Source organism: Lingula anatina, chromosome 1 (assembly GCF_051362555.1).
Source record: "Lingula anatina isolate TDL-2025a chromosome 1, LinAna3.0, whole genome shotgun sequence".
Lineage (NCBI taxonomy): Eukaryota > Metazoa > Brachiopoda > Lingulata > Lingulida > Lingulidae > Lingula > Lingula anatina.
Genome location: NC_141767.1, coordinates 26,635,689 through 26,660,338, shown reverse-complemented (window position 1 = coordinate 26,660,338; position 24,650 = coordinate 26,635,689). Strand labels below are relative to the sequence as shown.

The following is a 24,650-nucleotide window of genomic DNA, read 5'->3' as shown; positions in this document are numbered from 1 at the left end:
TCCAGTATAAATTCTTTATTTACATTAGTAAATATGTTCAGACATAAATTGAAAAGTCATTTTCATAACTGATTGACAGAATAGATGCAAGTCAAACACAGACACCATTTTACAGTGATTTTACACAGTCACGATTTGGTCCAGGAATTAAAATGTGACTCAAGTTCCTGCAACCTACCAAACACACTTCCTGTTTGATACAGGATCCAATGCTGATCTAAGAGGTAGCGGCAGTAGTTTTTTTTTTTTCATTATCCAACATCAGATCTAATCAAGTTTGTATCTTTTGTCCCTCTTTCTGGACTGAAGGTATCCTTTCCTTGTAAGATATGGTATCTTGATTTTTTTTCAGTGTAACAGGAAAACTGTCACTGATATACAGCCTGTAAAAAAACTTGGTGAAAATCAGTTACTTTTTCCTTTTAATGCACTACATTCTGTAATTATGCTCCCCTCCAAATGTTGTACTCTTACATTATTATGTCAACTCCAACTTAAAGTTAAAATGAAGCCTCTTTTGACACAACCTTTTTGAAATTTTCAGTGAATTTTAACAAGGTGTCAACTAGCAGAGTGTGACTTCTTATGTTTGAGAATTTCTGTTGTAGTAAAAGCAAAGTCTTGTCGGCAGGTGTCACAATGGTAGTGTCTGCGTAATGGGTTCAACTCCTGACTTGTCCCTTCTTTTGTTCCAGTGTCTGGAATGAAGATGATAAAATAATTATTGTATCTGGAAAAATCAGGTAACACTGTACTGCAGTAGATATATGCAAACCACACTGCTTGATGCTCACGCAAAAAAATGCAAATGACTGAAAAGATTCTAGAATTTGAAACAAAAGAACAAACAAACAAAAGAAATACAATGTGGAATACAACAACAGAAACCTGTTTTTTCAGGAAAAAAAAGATGGCAACTTCATGAAAGTGCAACATCCAGAACAGATCTTTATACCTTCCTAAATCACTGTAACTAAAGTTGAAGTGTAGGCAAGTAGGCTGTCACATTTGACCAGAAAGAAGTACTCTATCTGAACCTTGTAGCCATACCAAATGTGAAACAGCAGGCAACTATGTCTGAATCCTCATTATGATAAGTGGAGGACAGAATCAAAATCAAGTACAAACCGCAGTAATGTTACACTGCCATTTAGTTAAAAATTGATTAATGGATTAAAACAGGAAGAGAGAAAGTTTTTATGGAGTAGCATGGCCGGATGTGTCCACCTGTCCACTATATAACCATAGCAGGCCCAAGAAAACATTATCAAAAGTAATGCCTATTTAAAGAAGGAATGGAGTTGACAAATGTCTGGATTTTTGGGGCAAAAACCATATAAGGCAAGAGAATGGCATGGTCTCACATCTCAAAGAGAAAAATGTATGATTCATTGTTATTATTTTTGAAGTTTAACACTCAAAGCTAATAAAGCATGTCAACTTACAAAGTACTAGATGACTTTAAATTGCACACTTTCCCTCACACATTAAACTGAATTAGACTGTTGACTAAAGTGTACTCTGTGACTTAACAAGTTGGAGGTTCTCTTAATTTTTTTTTAAGTTAATTTTTTAAAAATAACATACCTAAATTGTGTTTCAAATATAGTCTTCAATTTTAAGTGCACAATCTCTGATATTTCTCTTATGCTTCAACATTCTATATAATTTCAAAAATTTAAATAATTTGAAAGAGAACTAAAGAGCTTGAAGAATAGCTACAGGACATATATCCAAAAAGAAATATATCCATATCTTTTTCAATTAAAAATAACATAAGATCACCACTTAAATGTCAAATAAGGATTTATATGTCCAGTTTCAATGATGGTCATGTTGCTAAAATTTGCCTTAAGCTCCAGCTTGAAAAAAAAAATCAATACCAACCAAAAAAAAAGTGTACAAGGTACAATGTGGGCAGTGAAATGTAAAATTTTCTTTACTTCTAGTAAAAACAACCTTCACACTTTGGGGGATTTTTTCAATAAGCAACATTGAAGTATTTTTATGTTCCCCAAATAAAAAGATATTCCTTTTAGCAGTGGCGGGGTGTCTCCAGCTGTGTGGAGTTAAGTTTCAAATCACACATGATAGGTTATGACTTAGATTTTATGCTCAAGTAAAACTGTACATAGTTATAGGGACCACATGGAGTTCACCAGACCACATTTTCACACCAGCCAGATACCAATAAATCATGGGAATCACACAGTCTCCATTATACACATATTGTTGGTGTTTTATACAGGGATTGTTGAAGAAATCACTCAAAAGTTGTTACCTGTGTCATCTGTCACCTGACACTGACTTTCATGCTGTAATCGCTCCATCAGGGTGACAATCATTGACTCTGAACATTTTGGGCATGTCCAGTGCTTCTGCATGTAGGTGGTATATTCACCATACACCGAGGCTTCCGCATCACCCTGTAAGCTGAAAGTAACATACATCTTTTATAAATTTCTAAAGGTAAAAAGCAAAATAAAATATTAATTCAAAAAGCTGAAAAGAAAATTAATCAAGCCGACATCTATTTTTAAAGTACAACAAAATGTAAACTGTAGGGCCAGAGGTTCTGTCTCCACAGGTACATGGGTGAAAGTTGTAAAAAAGACTAAAAATTATGAAAATGAAGATATGTAAAAAAAAAAAAAAAAAAAAAAAAAAAAAAAAAAAAAAAAAAAAACAATAAATCAATGACTGAAAATCCTAAAATCCATAATCCTAAAAACTTCCACCCATGCAAGTATACAGCCAAGAGGTGCTCTGCGGGCTGTTTCACCAAGCCTTTATTAGCTAAAAACTAATGGATATGAGATTCTTTTGGTAATTGGTATTCTTTGAGTACATTTCAAACACATGGGTTAATCAAGCAAAGAAAACTGTAATCTTTTTCTAACAATATCTTAGTCATGCCAGTACAACTGAAAAGTTAAAGGTACAATGAAATCTGGGTCAAGAACAGGTCTGGGAAAGCATACCCCCACACCATTCGCATTTTTTTTTTTTTTTTGCAATAAGTGGTACATTGTACAGGAAGTGTTTTTGGCCATGTTCAAAACTAAAATTTACTTAGAATGGAAAAATGTTTGAATTCATGAGACAACCGCAATATGTTAGGAACCAATGGAGCATTATATTTTTAATCTCATATCTGGTATTCTGGTTGAAAGGTTAAATGGGTAACAAGTCCAAGATTTATGTCTCCTCATTAACCCAGGCAAAACTATAAATACAGGAAAAACACAAATATGGTGTTCAAAATTTGGCCAGTGACAGCTACTTTTATTGAAAGGTCCCTCTAGTAAAATAATAGTGTTAAGTTATTATATAGCATTAAATAAAATTGAATCAATTAAAATTATAGCAGAAATCATAGCATAAATAATAAATATCCACACAAATAGTGCACATATTTTCATTTCACCTACAGAGACAGGGAGACAAAAGTACTTCTACAAAGTTGCAACATGTAAATCAACCACCACCTTTTCTACTGGAAACGTGTTGCCATGTCTATGCAGCTGCCCATGCCTCAATGCACTGAACACCACTAGGGAACTAATACACAGCTGAAGTCTGCAGGGGTGAATCATGTAATTTATTCTAACTGGGAGGAAGGAGGCCTGCTGGGGCAGACTTCAGCTGGGGAACAAGAAGGGCAGGGGCCACACATTTTGACATTTCTAATAAAACTAAGAAGACAACACTTGAATTATGATATATGGCCACTTCTGCCACTACTTATGCTGTTACTAGATTGTTTGAGGGCACATGTTCAGGGTAAAAATAAGAAAGACTGATAACCTAAGTCATTCATAATCCCTAAAACTTTTTCTTTTACATATATATCAAGGATGAAAACCACCAGGTATAATGTGTTTAGATCCAAAGGTGTTAAAGAGTAAAGAGTAAATTTTATGGTTTCTGCTTTAAGTTAAGAAGGGGAAAATGCAAAATTGACACCCATGATATTAATAAATTTAAGAACTATGTCACATTTTAAAAAGTCACAATTAGTGTTGATAATTTGCTATCTCATAGTTTTTGTCATTTCCAAAAGAGTACTGAAACAAAAATAGATTTTTGATGACAGAGATGATAACCAAATTCCTGAGCCATTTCAATTCATATCTCTTAGGGAATCTGATACTCTAAATGACATTGTCTGTTTTTTCTTAAAACAATTTTAGATAATGCTACATTTTTTCCCTTAAAAAATTACGTGGATATCTTAAGACACAGCTGAAGGACCCCATAGGTTAAAAAAACAACAACGCAGCTTCATTACATGCACAGGCACTTCATAATACTGTACAATAAAGGGCAACATGACCCTGGGGTACATTTTGTAGAGGGCAGAATTGCAGATTAAGATCAGAAAAATACACTTAGAGAGCAGGAGTGTCGAATGAACAATTTTGATGAAAAATACTAGACACCATTTTTATTTTTAAATGTGCTTAACCAACAATGATTATGATGTATAGTATATAACTATTGCATAAAAAAGCCAACTAAAACAAAATATTTGCCAAATTTTGAAGCTCTTATAACATTTTGTAAATGCCAAAAGTTAGTTGCACGAACCAAACTTAGATTTAAACAAATAACAAACAAAAACATTTCACAATAGTTTGTATTTTTAGAATCTTAAATTATAATGCTTGCTTAAATCACTTTCCCAATGAAGTTACACTAGTCAATTGGGGGAAACATCTAGTTCAGAGGCAATCAAGGACAAACTTCATAAACAAAGAAGGTATGAATGGAGATGCCAGAACAGCCTTTATGTTTAAAGCATAATTTTCCTCTTTGGCAGATGTCCATCTGTTATGTGTTGACTATATCATGTGGGATATATCACTTCTCTTTCCCTGCAACTTCTTGAAAGAAAAATAAACTTCTGACTTGAGGTTATGTACAGACTCAACTTGGCAAATGTTTTTTTTTTGCAACCTTACTTGTTTTGTACACAATTCTTTGATAAAATTGACATGCCCAACAAAAAATAACCATAGTAAAAATAGCTATGACAACAGTTACTGGGTAAAATTTTGACAATAGTGGAAAACTCATATACAGAACAATGGTCATCGAGAAAGACTCTGTAGCTTTCACCTCCCACGGTTAGTGACAGTCTATTGCAGGTAACTCCCAAACAAATCGTGCTAATACCCATTTCTACAACTAGGTGAACAGAGACACTATGGAGAAAGTGTATAGGGATTCCATGTGGACTTTTTGCCAACAGAATTCAAATCCCCAACCTCCATGTTAATCTAGTGCTCTGCCATACCATTCTGCTACCCAGTCACCAGACATAATGATAAAAAACACACCATCCCAACTTAAGTTAATCTGAGACTTTTGTATACCATTTTTTTAATTGCGATATTCAGTGTTATCAGGAGAGCCAATGTCTTGAATTCTAAACATACATTATAATTACCAAATAAAGCTGCTCTTTAGTATACAAGCTAAGATCAGCTGCATATTACTCACCAATTGTATACCAAATATTCCTTGACTTGGATCCCTCCTTTCACTGGGTGTGGGTCCCCTCCCAATGAAGAGAACTTCATAATATCACTGATTACATCATCACCACCTTTGACATCTGGAAAGTATACCTTCTAAATATCAAATGCTTAAAAACTGACTTAAAGTTTCATTTTTCTTATATGAGGCTATAGGCTGTAGAAAAAAACATAGCTATATCTGTATATCATTTATTTAGCTGCATATAGAGTTGTTAAAATGAATATATCCTTTCAGGCTAATGCTTTTTTCACTATGCATAATTTTATTTAAACAATTGCATGTACTTTTAAATTTTGCATTTTTTTAAACATGATGCCGATCTCTGGGGAAACTTAAAGTACTTTGACATTTAAGGCTTTGAGGCTATAAGTAGATCAAAATCAGTATGATTCTTAGTCTTTCACCTTATTATGTGCCTCTGAGGGCACTACATGAAAGTACTACACGGGGCATACATTCTTAAACTCAGCACCACTGTGCTTTTCAAGCTTTGTATCAGTCATATCAACTTTGCTCCCTACATGGCTTATTTGAATGATGGATCATGTCAATCTTTGTAATAAAAAGATTTAAAGGATCTACACATTTGAAAGTAAATTCGAATACATAAAGAAATTAAACACTACTTCCAGATTCCACTGAAAATCATAAACAAAAATTCTTGCAAAACTCTGTGAAGAATTTTGTAACTTAAAAATGGATCAAGGCGTCAGTCTTTACCTTTGCTTGGGCCCAAATAAAGGTGCTGGAGTTCAGCAGCCAGAACTCGGCGGATAGAGTACACCACTTTACTATCCAGGAAACTGGTCAGCTTGCCAGCCAGAAGTCGTTCCAGCTTTCTGAACTTTGGGTTGAACTTGTCTTTTTCATCCTGTTCTTTTTTGTTGATAGTATCTGGAAGTGAGTGGATGAATTGAAGTGATACTGGTTAAAATTTTCCTATCTTTTATAAACTCTGAACCAATTTTAGTAAGATTTAATTTGTGGTTGTTTATCAATTGTTTCTACTATCTTTTTTAAATGAATTTCTTCTATTTTCATAATTAAAAGTTCACACTGACTGGATTATTGACTCCTGACATAACATTTACAGCATTTAAGAGCAACAGGAAATATGTGAGTTAGAATGTCACTACTTTAAAGTATGAAAAAATGCAGCAAAGTAAATGCAAAAATAACAAAAATGTTTCTTTAAAAATTTCTTTGAGAAGCTGTTATGAATTCCCTGTTTAGAGAGTGGGAAACCAGTACAAATATCTAAATCATCTGTAATGAATTCTTGTCATGCCACTGCAAGAAAAGCTCGTAATTTATCCCAAGTTATATGAAATTGAGAATTTAAGTTGAAACCCCAAATGGTTTTTAAATCAAAATTTTCTTCTCTGCATGGTTGACTATTAGATTGTTACAGAGTGCAGGAGTTAAAAAGATATATAGTCATTCCACTTGTTTGAAATGTCAATAAATGTTACAATTCTTCAGAATGAATGGGGGAATAAATCACTTCCGCGATGTGTTTGTCATTTTGATTGCAGCATTACACCTCTCCTCTATTCTTTGTCAACATGTTTTTGTCAAAACAGATTAAACTGTGGTTTGTAAAACAATGCTCTATGTATCTTGTTTTAACCACACACCAGTCCATCCCAAACCTCAAGAGCCATGGTCCATCAGCAACAACTGAGCCGATGTCACTATAAACAGAAAAACAATGTCACTAACAATGTAAGTTGATCTGAACACATGGGGCAGTCACTAACCCACCCCAGGGATGTCAAGTATCAGTGAGAGAGTGCAGATTCCATGACAGTGACTCTCATCTCTAATAGTACATTAGCACTCTTGCAATAGTTAATGGCAAGTGGGTGGTGACAATTAGAACTCTCAACTGGAAGTTTTTAGTGCCTGGACAAAAAATGCAGCTTGAGAAAAGAGCTCAAGAAATCAGCTTTGACTGGTCCTCCTTTTGAAGAAGTCTTTGTCCTGTTAATGTTTTTATGGAAAGCTGATTCAGTGGGAAATAATCCAACACCAATGTTTGTAAAAATTCACAGAGGCAATAAGTGCGCGAACTTGACCTACTCCAATGTAATGCAGATGGAAACTGACTCTTTCAAGAAAAAACCTACACACTGAATTAAGAAACTAATGCCCATAAAACAGAAATAACACCAGCAAATTTAACTCATAAATCCTGCAAAATATAGTAATACCCCCTAAAGCTTTATCTAGAGTCGTTTTAAAGGCATCACAATGGTGTACAATGAACTACAAAGTTTGATAAACAGAGAAACAAGCAATAACTTAATAAAAAATGTTGATCTTCGCTTTTACATACCAACAAAGACAAAATGAAAGGAAAAAAAAAACCTTTTTGTTTGAACAATGATGTGAAAAGGAGAAATATATCAAAGGATATCAAAATTCTCTAAATAAACATTTTCTAACAAAGCAGACAGATATACTTTTTCCCATTGTAAGTTTAAGTTCAGAAACTTAAAAAACAAAGAAAAAACGTGGTTAACCGTAAGCTCTGTAATAACAATTGTGGTTTCAATAGTCTGTTAACCTCAGACTTATTGGTCTGATGCTGGCTTAAACTAATAAGGCATTAACTGTGCCAGGACTAGCCAGGCCTTAATGCCCATACACGCCTTAAGTTCAGTTGATTTTATTACATGCATTATCTTACTGAAAGACATGACAAGCTGAGCCTGTTCTATAAGTTTTTTTGATTGAATTGTACTTCTTGATAACTGACAAGGCACATACACAGGGCATATACTTGATTGCCACAAAAATCACATGAAATTTTCTCTTAATGTTTTCATGTTGAAGCGTAACAAAGATTTTTGTGGCATGCAAAAGTACAGACATATAGACAGCAGCAAGACAATGAAAAACAACTACAACAATGAAAAAAAAAGAAGCAATTGACCATATTGTCATAAATTATTCGGTTTCTCAAATAGAAGCATTCTTTCTATTCATAGCAACAATACACAATGGTCTGTGCCAAGTGTAGTTTAAAAAAGCTTACAGGCATTGTTTGTAATGCTCTTTTATAGTATTACCACATGAAAGCAGGATCAAGATCTTAATGTGTAACTACCACTGAAGGTCAGCTGAAGGAAATTTAGTGCAAAAAGCGCAACAGAAAGGGTCAGATCACATGGGGAGCGGAATCAAATGTGTCTCGATGCTCCAGCATGTGGCTATGACAGTCACTATTGTGTGTTTTATTTAGTTAGTACAAAGACAATGGATGAACCCATCATCTGACAGGGACAGCCTTTGTGTTTTCCTGTCTATGTCCAACAATAGGGGCAGATCTTAATGTGGGAGTTTCTGAATCAGTTTATGTGTTTATCAAGCATAAGATTCGGTGTGTCTCCTTGGAGTAACTGAAAATGTCTAAAAATGATGCAGATTACGAGAGGAGTGATGTTTGATTATGGCTATGAATAATGTGGGTAATGGAGGAAAACTGTACCTTGAAGTTTCATCTTGAGCAACTCTTGCAGCAGAGTTCTGAGCTGGATAACAGCAGACATGATGTTCTCTGCAGCTTCCACTTCTGCAAATCTTATCTCCAGCCAACCTTCACATACAATTCTGAAAGACAAGATAAACAGATATTAATTTTGAAAAAAAAAAAATTACTGCTTAAATAGGGCAATGATGTAAAGAAACTGTTATAAACATGGTTCATTCTAATAAGTTTGTTCACGAGCAGCAAATCTTCGTAAAAAAGGTAGAAAAAATTATTTTTGTATATTGGTAACAAACATGTTTTATGAGCATAGCAATTAAATTGCAGGTTCGGTTGTTGTCTTTTTTAAAGTTTAATTTAGGGATGAAAATGTCAAATCCGCAGTGTGGGCAATTTTAGAGCCTAAAAACAGCATTGGGTTTTTCCTGGATTCACTAACCATACCAATACCAAATACTTTTTTCCATTTGAGGAAAAAAAGGGAAAAAGATTCTGATTTCTTCAAAGTTAGTGTTTGTCACTCTTGGTAACCATTTTTGCCTGGCCTAACTTCATCATTTGCAATAACCAGGTAACCAACACTGCTCAATATGGCGTTTTTTAACTCAGAGACAAGGTGTGATCTGATTTAACATACTGATCAACAAAGGAAATGAGAGCATGTACATAAGATATTACAATGCTTCAGAGATGTGAGCCATTGATCTTAAGCTGCATCAAATAATGCAGACTGTGAGCATACACTTTTTTAAATTTCTCATGAAAACTTGGGATAGTACTTTTCAACAAAATGCAAGAAAACCCAATCTAAAAAGCACTGCTATATAATCTTTTGATTCTGTAATGAAGCACTTGCATTCCGCCTAGCTGAACTAACCCACAATTTACACTGATCCCTCTCTCTTTATTTTCAGTAAGTAATATCATATAACCATGTCACCTGGGTGTCTGGTCACACAGTTTGGGCAAGTCTCTCACCTGGTGCAGTCAGCATTGGTGTCCAGGCTGTTTGAATACAGTAGCAGGGTTTGCAGTGCTGGGACCCTCATCAGATTTACAAGGTAAGGCTTATTGGTTTCCAACAAGGATCTTCAATACAAGATAATATGAGAAGTTTTCAAAGGCTCCTAAAATGATCACCAGTATTAACTGATTAAGTCTGTAGATTTAATGGTCTGGGTACATTACAAGGTGTTAATAATACAGTCAATTTGTCTAGGTACAAAAACAATGACATAAACCATTGTAGTATATCAACTTACACAAATGCCACCAGTTCATGCTTGCTGCTCATCACATATTTCTGATTCCCTACTTCAGTTCTTTCCATGTCTATCTCTTGTAACTGTAAGACCTCTGGCTGGTAGGAAAGCACACTGGTTGGGTGGATCACTACAAAAGGCTTGCTCTGAAATAAATTATATAATAGTATCATACCATTAACCATTATTCTATAACAAAGATTGCATTGTCTCTAATTGTATAAACAAAAACCAATTTGGAAATAGATTTATTTTCAGAAGAAAAATAATGAGAGCTATGACATAAATGTTTACAGTGTTAATGTTCACTGAACACTTTCCCTTTACCTTCATAATCCAAACTAAATTCCTCCAATATACTTTATTTGTGAACATCTTTAAAAAGATGGTTCTTCTTACAGGACTACTTTGGCATCATCAGATGTCCAAATATTTGGATCTCTTTGTCTGTGTAATCTCATATGAATTGGGCCCATTAAATACAATCATGTCTACATCAAACAAAACTATCAATATCTCACCTTTGTATGAAATGCCTGCTCAGAGTCTGCTTTATATGAGTTGCATTCATCTGCTATGGCCACCTGAGGATAGAGTCCACTGCACAGGATCAGTTTTAACAGGTTGATATCACGCAGAGTGAAACTGCGACTGGATTTTTCCTACAATAATCATTATCATAAAAAATTACATTGTTTCCAAGGATTAGAAAAATAGGATTGATGAAAAAAACATAGATATTCATCAACTGAAAACAGGTTTAAGATCAAATCATAATTATCAGAAGATAAAGCAATTAAATAAATTAAGAGGCAAAGATGTTAAATAAAATTAACAGTGTAAAAAACTATGTATGTCACCTGTAACTGATCAAGGTCATGTGACAGTCTGAATTCCAAATCTTTAACATTGGCCTCCACATCATTTTCTTCATCACTGCTAACTTTAAAATCCTACAAAAATATATATAAAAAAAAACAACTTTATCTGGTCCATTTAAGCTTTACAGGCAAGAAAATAAAATAAAAAGTAACAATAATCTAAACAGTAAACTGGGCTGCTCATTCTTAATAGTTTTACACAAAAGATTAGTCATGGTAAGTATATAAAATTAATATAGAAACATTTGACATTTGACAAAGACAAATCTGACTGTGGTTACCTCATCTGTCACTTTCAATACTTTTCTTTTCTTTGTGGCTTTTTGCTGCTCCCTCCTCAACTCCCTCAACCTCTTCCTGTCCCCATGTCTCTGAGCTCTCTCCTGACTGGACAAGTATCTCTCATCTGGGGCCTCTCCCGCTGACCCTTGCCCCACTAGACCATGGTCCTGAGAAACAGTTGTCATCAAGAATAAATAAATAAATATTCAATACATATCTCCAGGTCTGGAACTCTTCATTAGTTTTATACAAGCTTGACATTTTCAAATTTCTAATTGAAAATCTCTCATCATTATTATACAAGGATGAGATATGTTCACCTTCAGCAACTCCTGGAACTGCCTCTTAAGCTTGGTCATCTCATAAAATCTCTGTTCTTCTAATCCCTTTCTTTTACACCACTTTCTTGTGCCTCGCCCCTCTGCTTTGACCTGAAGCAGATAAACAAACTATAAGCTATCAAGACACATACATTTAAAGAGATACTCAAGATACATACATTTAAAGAGATGCCGATACAAAATTCACCGCCTTGGAACAAGCTCAAGGTTATTATACATAGCATCCAAAACTTATATGTAGTTGAACATGATGACTGGGATTTTGTTGAAGACAAAGTCATAGATCAGGTCAACATCAAAGAGGAAAATAGTATGTAGATTATGTGAACACATCATCTGAATCATCCACAAAGGTGCAATACCTCATTGTGGCGGAATACAATAAGTGGAGTCTCACAAGATACAAATACATTCTGAAAAGAAATGCCTATACTAGGGGAGAGGCAAATCACTTTACTGCAAAGTGATGAAAAAAGTATTTAAGGCTTATAATTGGAAAGTTTCACCTGGCTAAAGAAACTTTTCTGGAAAAACGAAAGCTTTTGTTGGTTTTAACTTAACAAAATATTGAGATGGTGACCAGGAGGAAGCCGAAGTTCATGACAATGGAAGTATAATGGACACTATACATATATACATGTCGAATTTAGCGAAGAAAACTTTTCAAAGGTAGATATTTAGTTATATAGAATATGCATGCTGCACAATTTTAATTTCTTCCGTAAGAAAATGTCTCACCTGAATCCATTCATCAAAAGCATTAAGCAAAGTAAAGGGGTCCCCATGGTCAGATTCAATGGACTTCCTAGAGCTCTGAGGAGTTAAAAATGTATCACTTTATAAGAAAATCTTCAGTGCTGGAAATTCCCTTGCCAGTAACAATTATTCAAATATTTTATAGGCATTGTTTACAAGAACCTTTGTTTTACTTGAGATTTGTTCACACCACAACAACTTGTAACCTTTGTAATCTGGCTGTTTGACGATGCAAATAGGATTGATTTCCAGGCATAAGCAGCCCTGGCTGAAACACACCTTTCTAGAATTACTTTAAAATATCTGAGGTACAAAGACCAGGGAGTTATATAAACATATTTATTTGTTCATTTATCAGCTTACAACGGCATCATGGTCAGTGTGAGCTCGGCTGGTGAAAGGAGACTGGACGCTGAGGGCAGCAGCAATGGACAACACAGGGTCAATCATCTGAAAGAAAAACATAATATGTGTCTTAAATTTGTCACACTGTAAAAATATGACTGGTTATATATTTTTTTCTGTTATACAACAACAACAAAAAAATGAACATGTTAATTAAATAATATTATTATTATTACTCAAAATTACCACTGCTATAAAATCTCTTACTTGAAATATGGAACCAAGGATGAGCATTTTCCCAATGACTACATCCACGGGTAACTGGGCAAGCATCTCACCAATAGGGGTCAGTTTCTCATCTTCTGTAAGAGCCCCCTGTGAACAGATACATAACCTATCACAAAAATAGTGATACTTGTGAAAGCAATTTAATTAAAAAAATCTTTAATATCTACTTTGATTATGTTCACACTAATATGCAAGTACAAATTTAAAAAATGATAGGATATGGGAAAATGAGCTGACCTGTTCCTTCAGAAAAGCCACAGAATTTTCTATGCTGCTGTCAGATGGTGGTTCAATGAATGGAAACCTGAAGTTACAAAAGATATTCATATAAACTTCAACCTACTAGTATATGCTGCTCTTACTTCAATTCATCTCTAGTTTCACACAGATTCAAGTATATTAACCAAAAATATAGACAGATGTTATGAACTTACTTTCTAGCATCAGGTAGCCCCATAGAGACCATCTGAAGGATCAATGTATCCAATGGTACCCTCTGTATCTCAGGAGTGGCATACTCCTGGAAGGCATCATAGTCACTCTCATCATACAAACGGTAACACACACCTGGCCCAGTTCTTCCTGTGAGAAGAGATGATAATTGTTCAATCATATGACAATAAAAATATATTTCAATTGAAAGAGATGCATTTATAATTCACCTTGAAAATTAGTCTTTAATTGGTTCATTCATTTTCTTTAGCTCATTTAGTTTCAATATTGAATAAAATGTTTAATAAGGTATGAATGTTGTGGTCAAATACATATATAATTTAAGTCTACCTGCTCTGCCTTTTCTTTGCTCAGCACTAGCTCTACTGATCCAGAATTCTTGCAATTTACGCATCTTATACTTAGGATCATAGCTCATCTCTTTGACCTAAGGAAGATAACAAGCGCTTCAATTTTCATGATTCAGTGAAATGAACCTAAATGTATATACAGAACAATCTACTATCCTGACCTATATGCTGATTGTAAGATAATAACATACCTTTCCTGAGTCCACAATAAATCTGACACCATCAATGGTGACTGATGTTTCTGCAATATTTGTTGAGATAATACACTTTCTAATGCCCTCAGGAGGGTAATCAAAAACCTGAAAAAAAAAAAGATACACTATATCATAATTTTTATTTAGAAACATATTTCAATGCAATTCAAGATGAATATAACACAGTAGGCATAAAGGGCATCTCACCTCAATCTATTACAAAAAATGGCTAAAACTTTGATTTAAAAAAAAATGAACACTTTTATATCTGAGATATCGTGAATCTATCAAGTGACTGTATCTTTTCATTTGACTTCCCTTTTTATATTTCACTACACACCGGGCCATACACACCTTGTCCTGTTCTGAGATGGAGAGAGCACTGTGAAGAGGCAGAACAATCCATCTCTTGGATTTCTGAGCAAACATGTTAGCTGCCTCCACCAACGTCATTATCTCTGCCATGCCACTGAGGAATATCAGAAGATCACCGCGCTCAGAGTCTGGATACTAAAACAGGGACCAAATAGTGCATAATTAGTTGTTTGTAAATTAAGGTTATGAGATGCTTTCACAAACTACAATGCCATAGTCAAACACACTTATTTCCATATTTTTGAGTCTATTTAATCTAATAGTAAATACACCCTTGTCATATGATGTAAGCAGCTTTGAAAACAATGTTACACCAACAGCATCAGATAATGGAGCAACATCTACATATTCTATTAATATTTTTTATAAATTAAAAATACTCTAAAGCTCAGACCATTTTGTTCTAAAATAAATATTAATATAATCATAATGGTCATGTAAGCAGGACTAAATACTTACTTTGTGATTTATCATTTGCATTATCTTTAGGTAAGGTGATGGATCAATTTTTCCCTTTTTTTCTTCTTTATCTGCTTGGTCAATGGGGTGATACTGCAACTGTATAGGGTACAGACGCCCTGGCACCTAAAGAAATACTAACTTAATCATTCCATTATGTAGGTGGTTGATTTCTTAAATACTTGTAAAATAAATTCTATATATCTAGATTTGTCAAAAGCATATTCTCAAAATATCAGAATATTAGTCTATGTCCTTCTATTTATTTAAATCAATATTTCCAATTTTAATAATTATTAAGTTTTGGGCTGTACCTTGATGACTGGGGCGTGATCAAAGTATCCACTGAACATGTCAATGTTGATGGTGGCTGACATGAGGACCACTTTGATATCATCACGATGCTGAAGTAGACACTTGACAACACCAAGCAGAAAGTCAGTGTAGATGTGACGCTCATGAACCTGAAGTACAGACATGACTAAGATGTATATATTGCAGGAAACGTGTTCATAGAAAATCACCAAATATGGAATTAAAACATGAGATATAAAATGACGCAAGCACAAATTGGAAAATGCACTCATATCACAATAATGTACATTACTTTTGACTGATCCAAATCAAAAGATAGAATGCTTTTCTTTAGGTAAAGATGACAAAAAATCTTTATGCATCCACAATATTCTATATTTCATTTTTAATGATCTCTACATAAACAGCTTCATATGTATTGACCTCCAGTGCCCTGCTTCAATTCAGAACCAGTTCATCATTTAACTTCTTCCCTAATACTTTCTGACCTTGTAACCCAAAGAAAAGAGTAAGAAAAAGGACAATTGCTCCCAATCTCAAATCTATAGAAGTAAAAATGGTTGCAATATAAGTAATAAAATGTAGGGTATATATTATAATTCTATCTATTATCTAATTTTATTCAGCCTACCTCATCTATTACAATGACATTGTACTGTTTAAGGAAAGGGTCTGTTGTCATCTGCCTTAGTAATAGACCTTCAACAACAAATATTGTGTATTCATAAGAAATCAATTATATTTTGCAGGTTAAGGTTGCATCTTTTTTCATTATATATTCAAACAAAACCATCAGTTTCTGTAATTATCTTGTTACTTAACAGATAAAACGTGTACATCTGTCTCTCTCTTTCTCTCTCAGATTCATCTATCCCTTTATTCTAAAATTTAACCATTATACAATGAGAACCCAATATACTAAAGTAAGGGAATTCAAAGGTACCTTCTGTCAGGAAAATTATTCTGGTGGCTCTTGTTCTGGATCTTTCAAATCTAACCTATAAAGAAAGGTAATATCTGTCTATTTCCCATACAATAAAGTAACTTGCAACAGTATAGATAACACAATTTGATTTAGTCGGGAATTGAAAGCTTTCATAAAATATGCAGATTTAACCAAGTTAACCAGTTTTATTAACATGTCCCTCTACGTACCTGATAGGCAACTTCTGATCCATATTCATTCAGTGTTTCATAACCCACTCTTTTACTGAGAGAAATACAGGCAATTCTCCTGGGTTGGGTACAGGCAATGTTAGTGAAGCCTGCCTGTAATAAGTACTGGGGAACCTAGAATAACAACAGAAAATTTATATATTTTCAACAAATAACACACCTTGATTTGAAAACTTAAAACTGAGTCATGAATACCATATTGGACCCAAAGATCAGCAGTTTAGTAAAAGAAAATGACAGCAAGAAAGCAGAAATTAGACATGGACCTTAAATTGTTAACACAGACATTTAGGGACACCTGTTATTAAGTACATACCTGTGTTGACTTTCCACAGCCCGTGTCTCCAGCCACCACAATTACCTGGTACTCTTTCAGTGTTTCAATTATCTTTTCCTTATACTGATAGATGGGCAGATTTTGCTGGTCCTTCTTTATCTTTATTAATTTTGAAAACTGGAAAAATAATGAGGAAATTCTGAGAAGTATTTCAAATTTTTATTGGTGTGCGACAGACAATGTGCCTTAAATGATCTATTTAGAGAACCCAGATAGCCTTTTGGTATTACAGTGAAACTTACAATGGACAGGAAAATATCAAATACTTGCTAAGTAGGGGAAAACCTGTTGGACCTTTGCCAAAAATAAACAAGAAATTAGTTAAGTCTCTAGATCTAGCTTTATATCAAACTCTATTAAAGTGGCAGTCAAACCAATAATAAAAGTTAAAATATAAGAATGACTAATGCAATGTATAAATGTTCTTTTTTTATTAAATAGTCTGTTTTCTATTACCTTCTGCTTCTGGCAAAAATCAAAGTAATGCAACAAGATGCTTCTAAATTCAGCTATCCTCTCCTTGTTCAATTGAGATTTTTCTGGAATAAAAGGATACCTGAAAATGCATCTTTTCTTGCGGAATTGCTATTGTCAAAATTAACTAATCTCATTTGCAGAAATCTAGGGTTGTTACTGTTGATCTTAGACAAAATGTAAGGATTTCAAATGGGTTTTTACCTTTGTGCTTACTTCCTCCATACTTCAACATATCTTCTATGTCCTTAGTTGCCACAGAGAGATTGATCTTGTATCTTTTGTCATACTTCATTGGTATACCTAACTTGCTCTCTTTCAAATTTGATTTAGATCTGCTACCTGGAAAAAAAGTATCTTGAAATGCAAATATGAAAACTTAACAATAAAACAAACAAAAGAATATGATAAGAAAAAAAATCAAATTGCTTTCATATATACACTCTTGCAACTTTAAACTTTTTTCTTTTGGGTACATATCTGATTTTATAATGTGAATCATTCTTATCCATCAATTTAGATGCATTTACCTATTTTAACCAGCTAAATACCCCCCCCCCCCAAAAAAAAAAAAATTGGTAACAATATGTCAAATTTGTCAATATTAATATATGTCGATTCTAAATCTGTAAATGTGGCAGCATTTGATACCTTTTTGCTGCATTGCTTTCTTCCTGTTAAAAGCCTTGAACTTCTTCAGGAATGCCCAGAAGTCATTATAATCTTGTGAGCCCCTACAGATTGAAACTCAATTATTATAAATATGACTGCTTAAAATTTACATGCAGCTGTGACAAACATTTACTAGTAGCAGCAATTTTAATACCTTTGTTATGTTCCTTATCAATTCAAAGTCAATTTAGGTGTTTTATATCCATTCATTGCTTAATTCTTAAGGACAAACCTTTTTATTAAGTCATCTTCTCTAAAGAACATTTTGTCAAGAGTTGATTTTTCACATTCGAAGTCAAAATCATCAAATTCCTTTTCACTTTCTGAAGAGCTCTCAACCACTTCTTGTGAATGATCACCCTGTCTTACAGAGGATGTAGCTTCTGTTTCATGTTTGTTGCTCATATATGTAGTTGAATTTTCAACAACTTTCTCATCCTTCCCATACTGATTTCTTTTCTTGTGCCTGTCTGTATACAGATTTGGAGAGGAATCATATCTGTCTTTAGAATCATGTCTGTCTTCTTGTTTTCTTCTTTGGGGTGAAGTAGAAAAACTTTCTCTTGATCCGTGGGCCTTTCTCTCCTCCCTGTCTTTACCACTCCTACTTGAAGACCTGCTTCTCCTTCTGTGTCCATGTTTGTGTTTGTGCTTCTTTTTGTTTCTATCGTGTCTGTGTCTACTATGATGTGAGTCTGTTGGTGATCTGTGTCTCTCGTCCCTTTTTGGTTTTTCTCCATCTCGATCATTTTCTGTCCTCGGCATTTTCTTTTCTGTTTCGTATGATAGCTGACATAATTTAGACAGTTGTGCATCAACAGTTGCCTTAGACTTTCATCACATCTGCACACAACAATAACACTACATTTCAACGTTACCCATCTTCCTGCTGCTCCAAAACTTGCAAAGCAAACGTGCGCGGGCTCATCTTGAATGACCCATATAATGCCAACGCATGCGTAAATTGAGGGCGCAAAAATATGAGAAGGCTGTGCACTTGTTGTTTCAAAACATTGCAAAGCATTTCCTTAAAATCAGCAAGATGGCAAGTGAACACCCAAATAAGCTCCAGGAGATAAAGGGGTACGTCGAAATATGCCATTTATAGTTACAAAATATGAAACCTATTTTACTCCATTATCAAGCAATTATACCGTCTCTTACACGGTCACTCAGTGTTGGATCTAATCGTTTAATATTTTCCTAGATTAGTTATTGAGGCAAATTAGGAATCGTCACAATTATTTAACGCTACACAATTACTAGTATTACTATTAGACATAAGTGTAATACATCTGTGTTCTTAAAGTATAAGGAGCCAGGGGAAGTATTTCAATTTAATACATGACTGCTGAGTAAACATTTAGTAATTATAAATTTTAATTAAAATTTAATTAAAATGTATATGTACATCACCATATGTGTTAACTGTATTTAATTACAGAAATATTGAAGACCTGAGGAAGAGGAAATTTGATTTAGTTTCCAAGAGAGATGAGTTGGAACAAGGAGATCTTTGCACAACGTTCAAAGTCAAGCTTGGGTATCTTAAGGTTATAGACTTTTCTTTCTTCCAAGTTCTAAATGTCGAGTAAAACAATTTAATATCTTTGTTCCTTAACATTTTGATGTCTAAATATTTTCTTTAACAAGATTACCTAAATGCAATATATTGGATTTTTTACAGATCTATTCTTTTTAACAGAACAATTCTTATTTTTTAGCAACAATTCAGTTTACTTAAGAATACAGCCATTGAACTGCAGTCAAAATTGAAACTTTTAGAGTGCCTAGCAGAAAGTGAAGACAAGTGGCCTGATACCTCACAGGAAGGTGAATATAGCATTTTCTTCAGACAATTCTCTTTTGGTGAAAACAAGTGACAATTCTCTTTTGAAAATATACTTGACATATTCTGTTTTGATAAATTATGTATATATCTCTTTATTCATAATTTATATATTTATTTCTTACTGATGGCAACATGACTCAATTAGATAATTGACATTTTTTGTAACAGAGGTAGGTCAGTCAGAAAATATTTGTTAATTGGGTATACCTTGATATTCTTAAGCTTTCATCTATGTTTTTTATAACTCTGTAGATGCCGACTTCAAAGCAGGCAGAGAACATGTTCGCGAGCTGAAGGAACAGATGGATGATAAGAAAGCAAAGTTACTGGAAGACTTAGACCATGTGGAGAAAGGTAATAGCAAATGATGCATATTTTTTTCCTCTTTTTGATAAATTGCTGTGGCAATTTTTCAGTTTTATTCCATCTTCATTTTGTTGAAAAAAAATTAATTTAATTACATAGAAAATAGCATTTTAAAGGGGTGGCTGATTTTGTTGTTAAAGGTCACCTTAGCATAGTGACAGATTTTCTGTGTATCAATTGACATGTATGGTCAAGATTGATAGACTCCAGAACAGGTTCATTTCCAAAAAGGATACAAGTTTATAACATACTTTTAGTGACTTGGAATTAACAGCCATAGCAGGAAACTGATAGACTAAAATTAAAACTAATATCTTTTTTTTTTTTTTGTAAATTCCTTTTTTATTTTTTTGATACATTCCAGCATATAGAACTTATTCAGAAAGGGTGCATACCTTGACAGAAGAAATGAAAGAAGTTGAGACAAAGGTAATCCATATTAAAAACACATTAAACAGAAGATTTTAATTTTGAAATTCCAAAGAAAGCTATCTTTAATTTTCATTCTTGTAGAAATGTTATAGAAGATAAGCCCAGGGATTTCGTGATTTGGTTTTAATGCATTAGATATTAAACGTTTAAATGTGGAAATCAGAAAAAAAAAACATATGAATAAGCAGGTGTCAGTATGACAATAAAAGAAAAACATAAGATAGTTGTATAACAACTGTGTTCTTTGATATAAGTATATAATTTATTTCCAGAAAAGTAAACTAGACGCATCTCTCCAAAATAGTGCCATGCTGAATGAGAAACTAGGCTTACTTAATGGAAACAAGGAGAGTAATGAAATCCCACAATTGCCTTTGAATATGAAAGAAAAGGTAAATTGTTATTTTGTGACCTTTCTAATTCATAAGTGTTTATACATGAATTTGCATATACAAGACTATATGTCATTGAAACCATGAATCCATGCTAAAAGGTATGAAAAAAAGAGAAAAGAAAATTTAATGATATGATTTGATTAAGTACATACATTTATATTACTTTAATTTTATTTATTTATTTTCTAATGGGATTGCCTGTTCCTATAAGAAATATCTTGATCAAATTTTGATATAAAGTTTTTTTACCTATACCTATGTCCTTAGGAAGAGGAACTTAAAGAAGTGCAGGAATCCATAAAGCAATGTGAAGAAGCAACCCATGAAGCAAAGGAGAAAATGATAAAGTTTCAAGGTCTTGGTGAAAGATTACAAGGACTTTTAGGAGAGAGTAAAAAAGAACTTGAGGAGGTTGCCAGGGTTAAGAAAATAGAAGACCAAAAAGCAAAACAAGATTTGCAGTGGTATATTAAGTTTGACTTTTAACTGACTGTTTTATAGTTGTCATTTTGCTAATTTTTTGGGTTGATTACAATATTATTTAAATAATGATAGTAATTAGTTAATGAAATATGCACTAATACTGTATATCAAAGAAACAACATCAAATTAATGTACCTAGTATAGCTCATCTGTCTTTTTTTTGAAAGGTTCTTGATAATTGCAGGTATGACAAGGCTCTGTCTCAGATGTCAGTTTTATCAGGGTTCAAGGAGCACTCCGTCTCAGGAAATACCCTGACCATAGAATACATGAACTCGGGAGACAATGAAGACAGTAAACTCTTACTCAGCATGACATGGAAGCTGGGGAAATATGGAAGTTATGTCCTGGCCAAGGCAGAAGTGAGGCACTTTTTCTTGAGCATTTATGAATATAGAGTAATTGTAAATATTGCCAAGAATAAATGCATGACCATTCTTAATAGACTATAAGTAAAGAATAATAAATACAAACCTAGATTATATATATATATATATATATATATATATATATATATATATATATATATATATATATATATTTGTTTTTGTTAGAAATTTATTTTTTTCTTTCTAGATCAATTTGGAAAGTTTGGATGTTACTGATATAATAGATTATGCAGTGGAAAAGAATGATGTAGTATATATGATCAGTGAAATCCAAAAAGCATGGGAGAAGCATTTACCATTGAGGAAAGAAATAGTGGATCTTAGACAGCTGTAGGTATACTTTCAAGATTTGATTAGGGCTTTTTGTTGAAAATAATTCTGGGGCATTATAATAATGGTTGTTTATTTTTAAAAAAATTTTCAGTGATAACTGAAATATATTGTAAACTACTTTTTATCATTGCCAACTCCATACCACCATACAAACATGCACTTTTGATTGGAATGTTGGAATATGAACAGGAAGTGCTTGAATATTAGTTAGTCTTCTTTTTCACCTACCATAAATTTTATGTAAACCTATCTGTAGCACCTGATTAGTTCAATAGTCTAGAATAATTCTCTGAGGATCGCCAGTCCTGTAAGTTATAACTCCAGAGATGTCTGGCATAATCATATGCATATTTTAATGCCCTCTTTTCAAAGATTGTCATTGGAAGTGGTACATCTACTTTTATTATTGAAATAATACTGGAATTTTACTGTTCAGAGTCTGTTGTACAGGCTAAAAGATGGGAGTTTAAAGGACTGTCTAGTACAACCAAGTGATCTACCTGTGACACTTATATAGTAAATAATTTGTGAATCATGAAAATTCACAATGAAAGCCTAAACAGCACTATTATATCCCTTGGGAGCTAGACTAATTTTTTTTCGTGTCCATGTTCTCTTCTCCTGTCTTGGTAAACCTTCTGTAAACTTCAGTGCAGTATTACATTCTAAAAATGCCTGTGGCTCCATGTGGTTCATAATTACTTTCAGGTATGCCATAGATTGGATACCATCTGAGGGCCTCATCCGGCAAATGGTAGGGGAGGGAGGCCACATAGTATGCACACTGAAGGTGGACTCTACTGCACAGGGGGCAGAAAATGTCACTTTGGTCAAAGTAGAGGGATCAAAAGAAGATAATTTGGATAGCCTAAAGGTGTGAAGCGATTGCTCTTTTTTTAAAATGAATATGAAGCTCTTGTCAGTGGTGGTTTTCTTTAGTGTTTGTATGATTTATTTCTGTTGAAAAGGTAGTTTGTATTTGAGCCAGTATTAATAGTGTTATCTTACCATTTTCAGCCAGATGCAGAGGAGCCTTCTATATATGAGTGGCTGGAACATTTACAAAGAAAGTTTGGAAAACCTTGAGACTTTCAAGCCAAGGAGGACAGCAGTCTTTTTTTGTTTGTTTTTTTTTTTCGATTGTCTTATGACTTTGGTTGCATAGTTAAACCCATACATTTTGTTTGTGTGGATTATACAAAATTTTGATTGATTTTTATTAATTTTTTTTAAAGTTAATGAAACTTAAATTTTAAAAATCGTGCAAACTTGATGTGCATCTGTTTTTTAAAGCAATACAGAAAACACAAAAACACACTAGTAAAGATTTTCTTGGATGTCTTATTGTTGGAATTATGAGTAGTTTTATAAGCTAAAATTAAAAAAACACTGATATTTTCATTAATCCTGTAAATAAAGAATGCTTATTTTAATGGATGAAAGTTGTTCTGGATGGCTGTTGGATCTTTATTATAGAAAACACTTATCACTAAACACATTTAATTAATTGGATTAAAGTAAAAATTTCTGATTGTGCAGCTGTTCAGAAAATTATGTAAAAGTCTATAAGTTGCATTTAGAATTTGTAACACCAGCCTTATTAAAATAAGGAACCCAAAGCATACCCTGATTCAAACTAAATAATTAACAAGGTATGGGAAGTATGTATGAATCGAATGAAAAAAATTTATTGATCATAATTGTTCTGTCACTTTTTATGTACAGACACAGATTTATGCTGAAAATTTAATTTTTCACATATTGGCAATTTCAAGGTGTGACTTAGAACCACCTTGGGCTTGAAGACCCATGCTAGTCACATTTTCTGAAAATCCATGATACGTATATTTTATTATTAAAAACTGATGGTCTTTATGCTGTTAAGCATTATGAAATATTGCATCAAAATAGAAGAAAACACAATTTTGGGTATTGCTGCCATGATGACCATCATGGGAAAACCATATTACTTATGATTGTCAAACTTTTAAAAAAGAAACACAGGACTAAAATGCAGCTCGAGTTGGAAAAGCAGTCTAATTGACTTCTTTTTCTGGAAGTTTTACATTTTCAAAGTGTGAACTTGAACTTCCATGGGCCTGAAGCCTGATGCTGGTTACACATTTTACTTACATTGGTATTACCTGTTGAGCATAATTAAAATTTGAGGTTGAATTTGCAGTTTAACATAATGTACTTTTACATCAGAATTGACAGTAGCCTATTTTGTTATTTCCTGCTTTTTTATGTACAGACACAGATGTGTCTGTACATATAGCCATCATCTGCGTCTGTCGTCGCCGTCGTCGCTGTCGTCGCCGTCGCCGTCGCCGTGCACTTTTACCGATAACACGATAAGTGGAAAACCATTTTGCCTTTTGATTTGAAACTTGCAGAACTGAT

At 33.5% G+C, this 24,650-nt stretch overlaps 2 protein-coding genes across 3 annotated transcripts; one reads left to right on the top strand and one right to left on the bottom strand.

Moving 5' to 3' along the window:
* LOC106164781 (putative ATP-dependent RNA helicase DHX34) lies at positions 1–18,921 on the bottom strand. Of its 2 annotated transcripts, none has more exons than XM_013542808.2 (29): positions 18,230–18,921; positions 17,977–18,059; positions 17,530–17,667; positions 17,308–17,390; positions 16,831–16,968; positions 16,494–16,628; positions 16,282–16,336; positions 15,970–16,037; positions 15,338–15,487; positions 15,024–15,149; positions 14,544–14,699; positions 14,187–14,294; positions 13,976–14,072; positions 13,627–13,774; positions 13,430–13,496; positions 13,172–13,279; positions 12,923–13,009; positions 12,542–12,616; positions 11,783–11,893; positions 11,462–11,629; positions 11,160–11,252; positions 10,821–10,961; positions 10,300–10,445; positions 10,016–10,126; positions 9,038–9,159; positions 6,265–6,438; positions 5,506–5,620; positions 2,282–2,433; positions 1–698 (listed from the first exon to the last, which is right to left on the bottom strand). In XM_013542808.2, exons 1-29 carry the CDS (start codon positions 18,760–18,762, stop codon positions 562–564), a joined length of 3,825 nt encoding a protein of 1,274 aa, XP_013398262.2. In that variant the 5' UTR covers positions 18,763–18,921; the 3' UTR covers positions 1–561. The 2 variants fall into 2 exon arrangements, with proteins under 2 accessions (XP_013398262.2, XP_086855323.1); XM_086999197.1 differs by having other exon boundaries at positions 16,876–16,968.
* A 7-nt stretch (positions 18,922–18,928) lies between these two features.
* LOC106164696 (uncharacterized) lies at positions 18,929–23,689 on the top strand. Its single transcript, XM_013542699.2, has 11 exons — positions 18,929–19,080; positions 19,442–19,550; positions 19,722–19,830; positions 20,102–20,203; positions 20,580–20,644; positions 20,920–21,039; positions 21,310–21,506; positions 21,710–21,887; positions 22,102–22,244; positions 22,956–23,121; positions 23,265–23,689. The coding sequence occupies exons 1-11, from the start codon at positions 18,953–18,955 to the stop codon at positions 23,331–23,333; spliced, it is 1,386 nt and encodes a 461-aa protein (XP_013398153.2). The 5' UTR covers positions 18,929–18,952; the 3' UTR covers positions 23,334–23,689.
* Positions 23,690–24,650: the final 961 nt, after the last annotated feature.

Excerpts from the sequence above, each read along its gene's own strand:
- LOC106164781 (XM_013542808.2), bottom strand. The coding sequence starts at position 18,762 with ATGCCGAGGACAGAAAATGATCGAGATGGAGAAAAACCAAAAAGGGAC. Across the intron at positions 14,073-14,186 it reads TTATTGTGGACTCAGGAAAG|GTCAAAGAGATGAGCTATGA; the intron begins GTATGTTATTAT and ends TATCTTCCTTAG. Across the intron at positions 13,010-13,171 it reads TCCTTGGTTCCATATTTCAA|ATGATTGACCCTGTGTTGTC; the intron begins GTAAGAGATTTT and ends TTTTTCTTTCAG.
- LOC106164696 (XM_013542699.2), top strand. The coding sequence starts at position 18,953 with ATGCGTAAATTGAGGGCGCAAAAATATGAGAAGGCTGTGCACTTGTTG. Across the intron at positions 20,645-20,919 it reads TGAAAGAAGTTGAGACAAAG|AAAAGTAAACTAGACGCATC; the intron begins GTAATCCATATT and ends ATTTATTTCCAG. Across the intron at positions 21,507-21,709 it reads GCAAAACAAGATTTGCAGTG|GTATGACAAGGCTCTGTCTC; the intron begins GTATATTAAGTT and ends TGATAATTGCAG.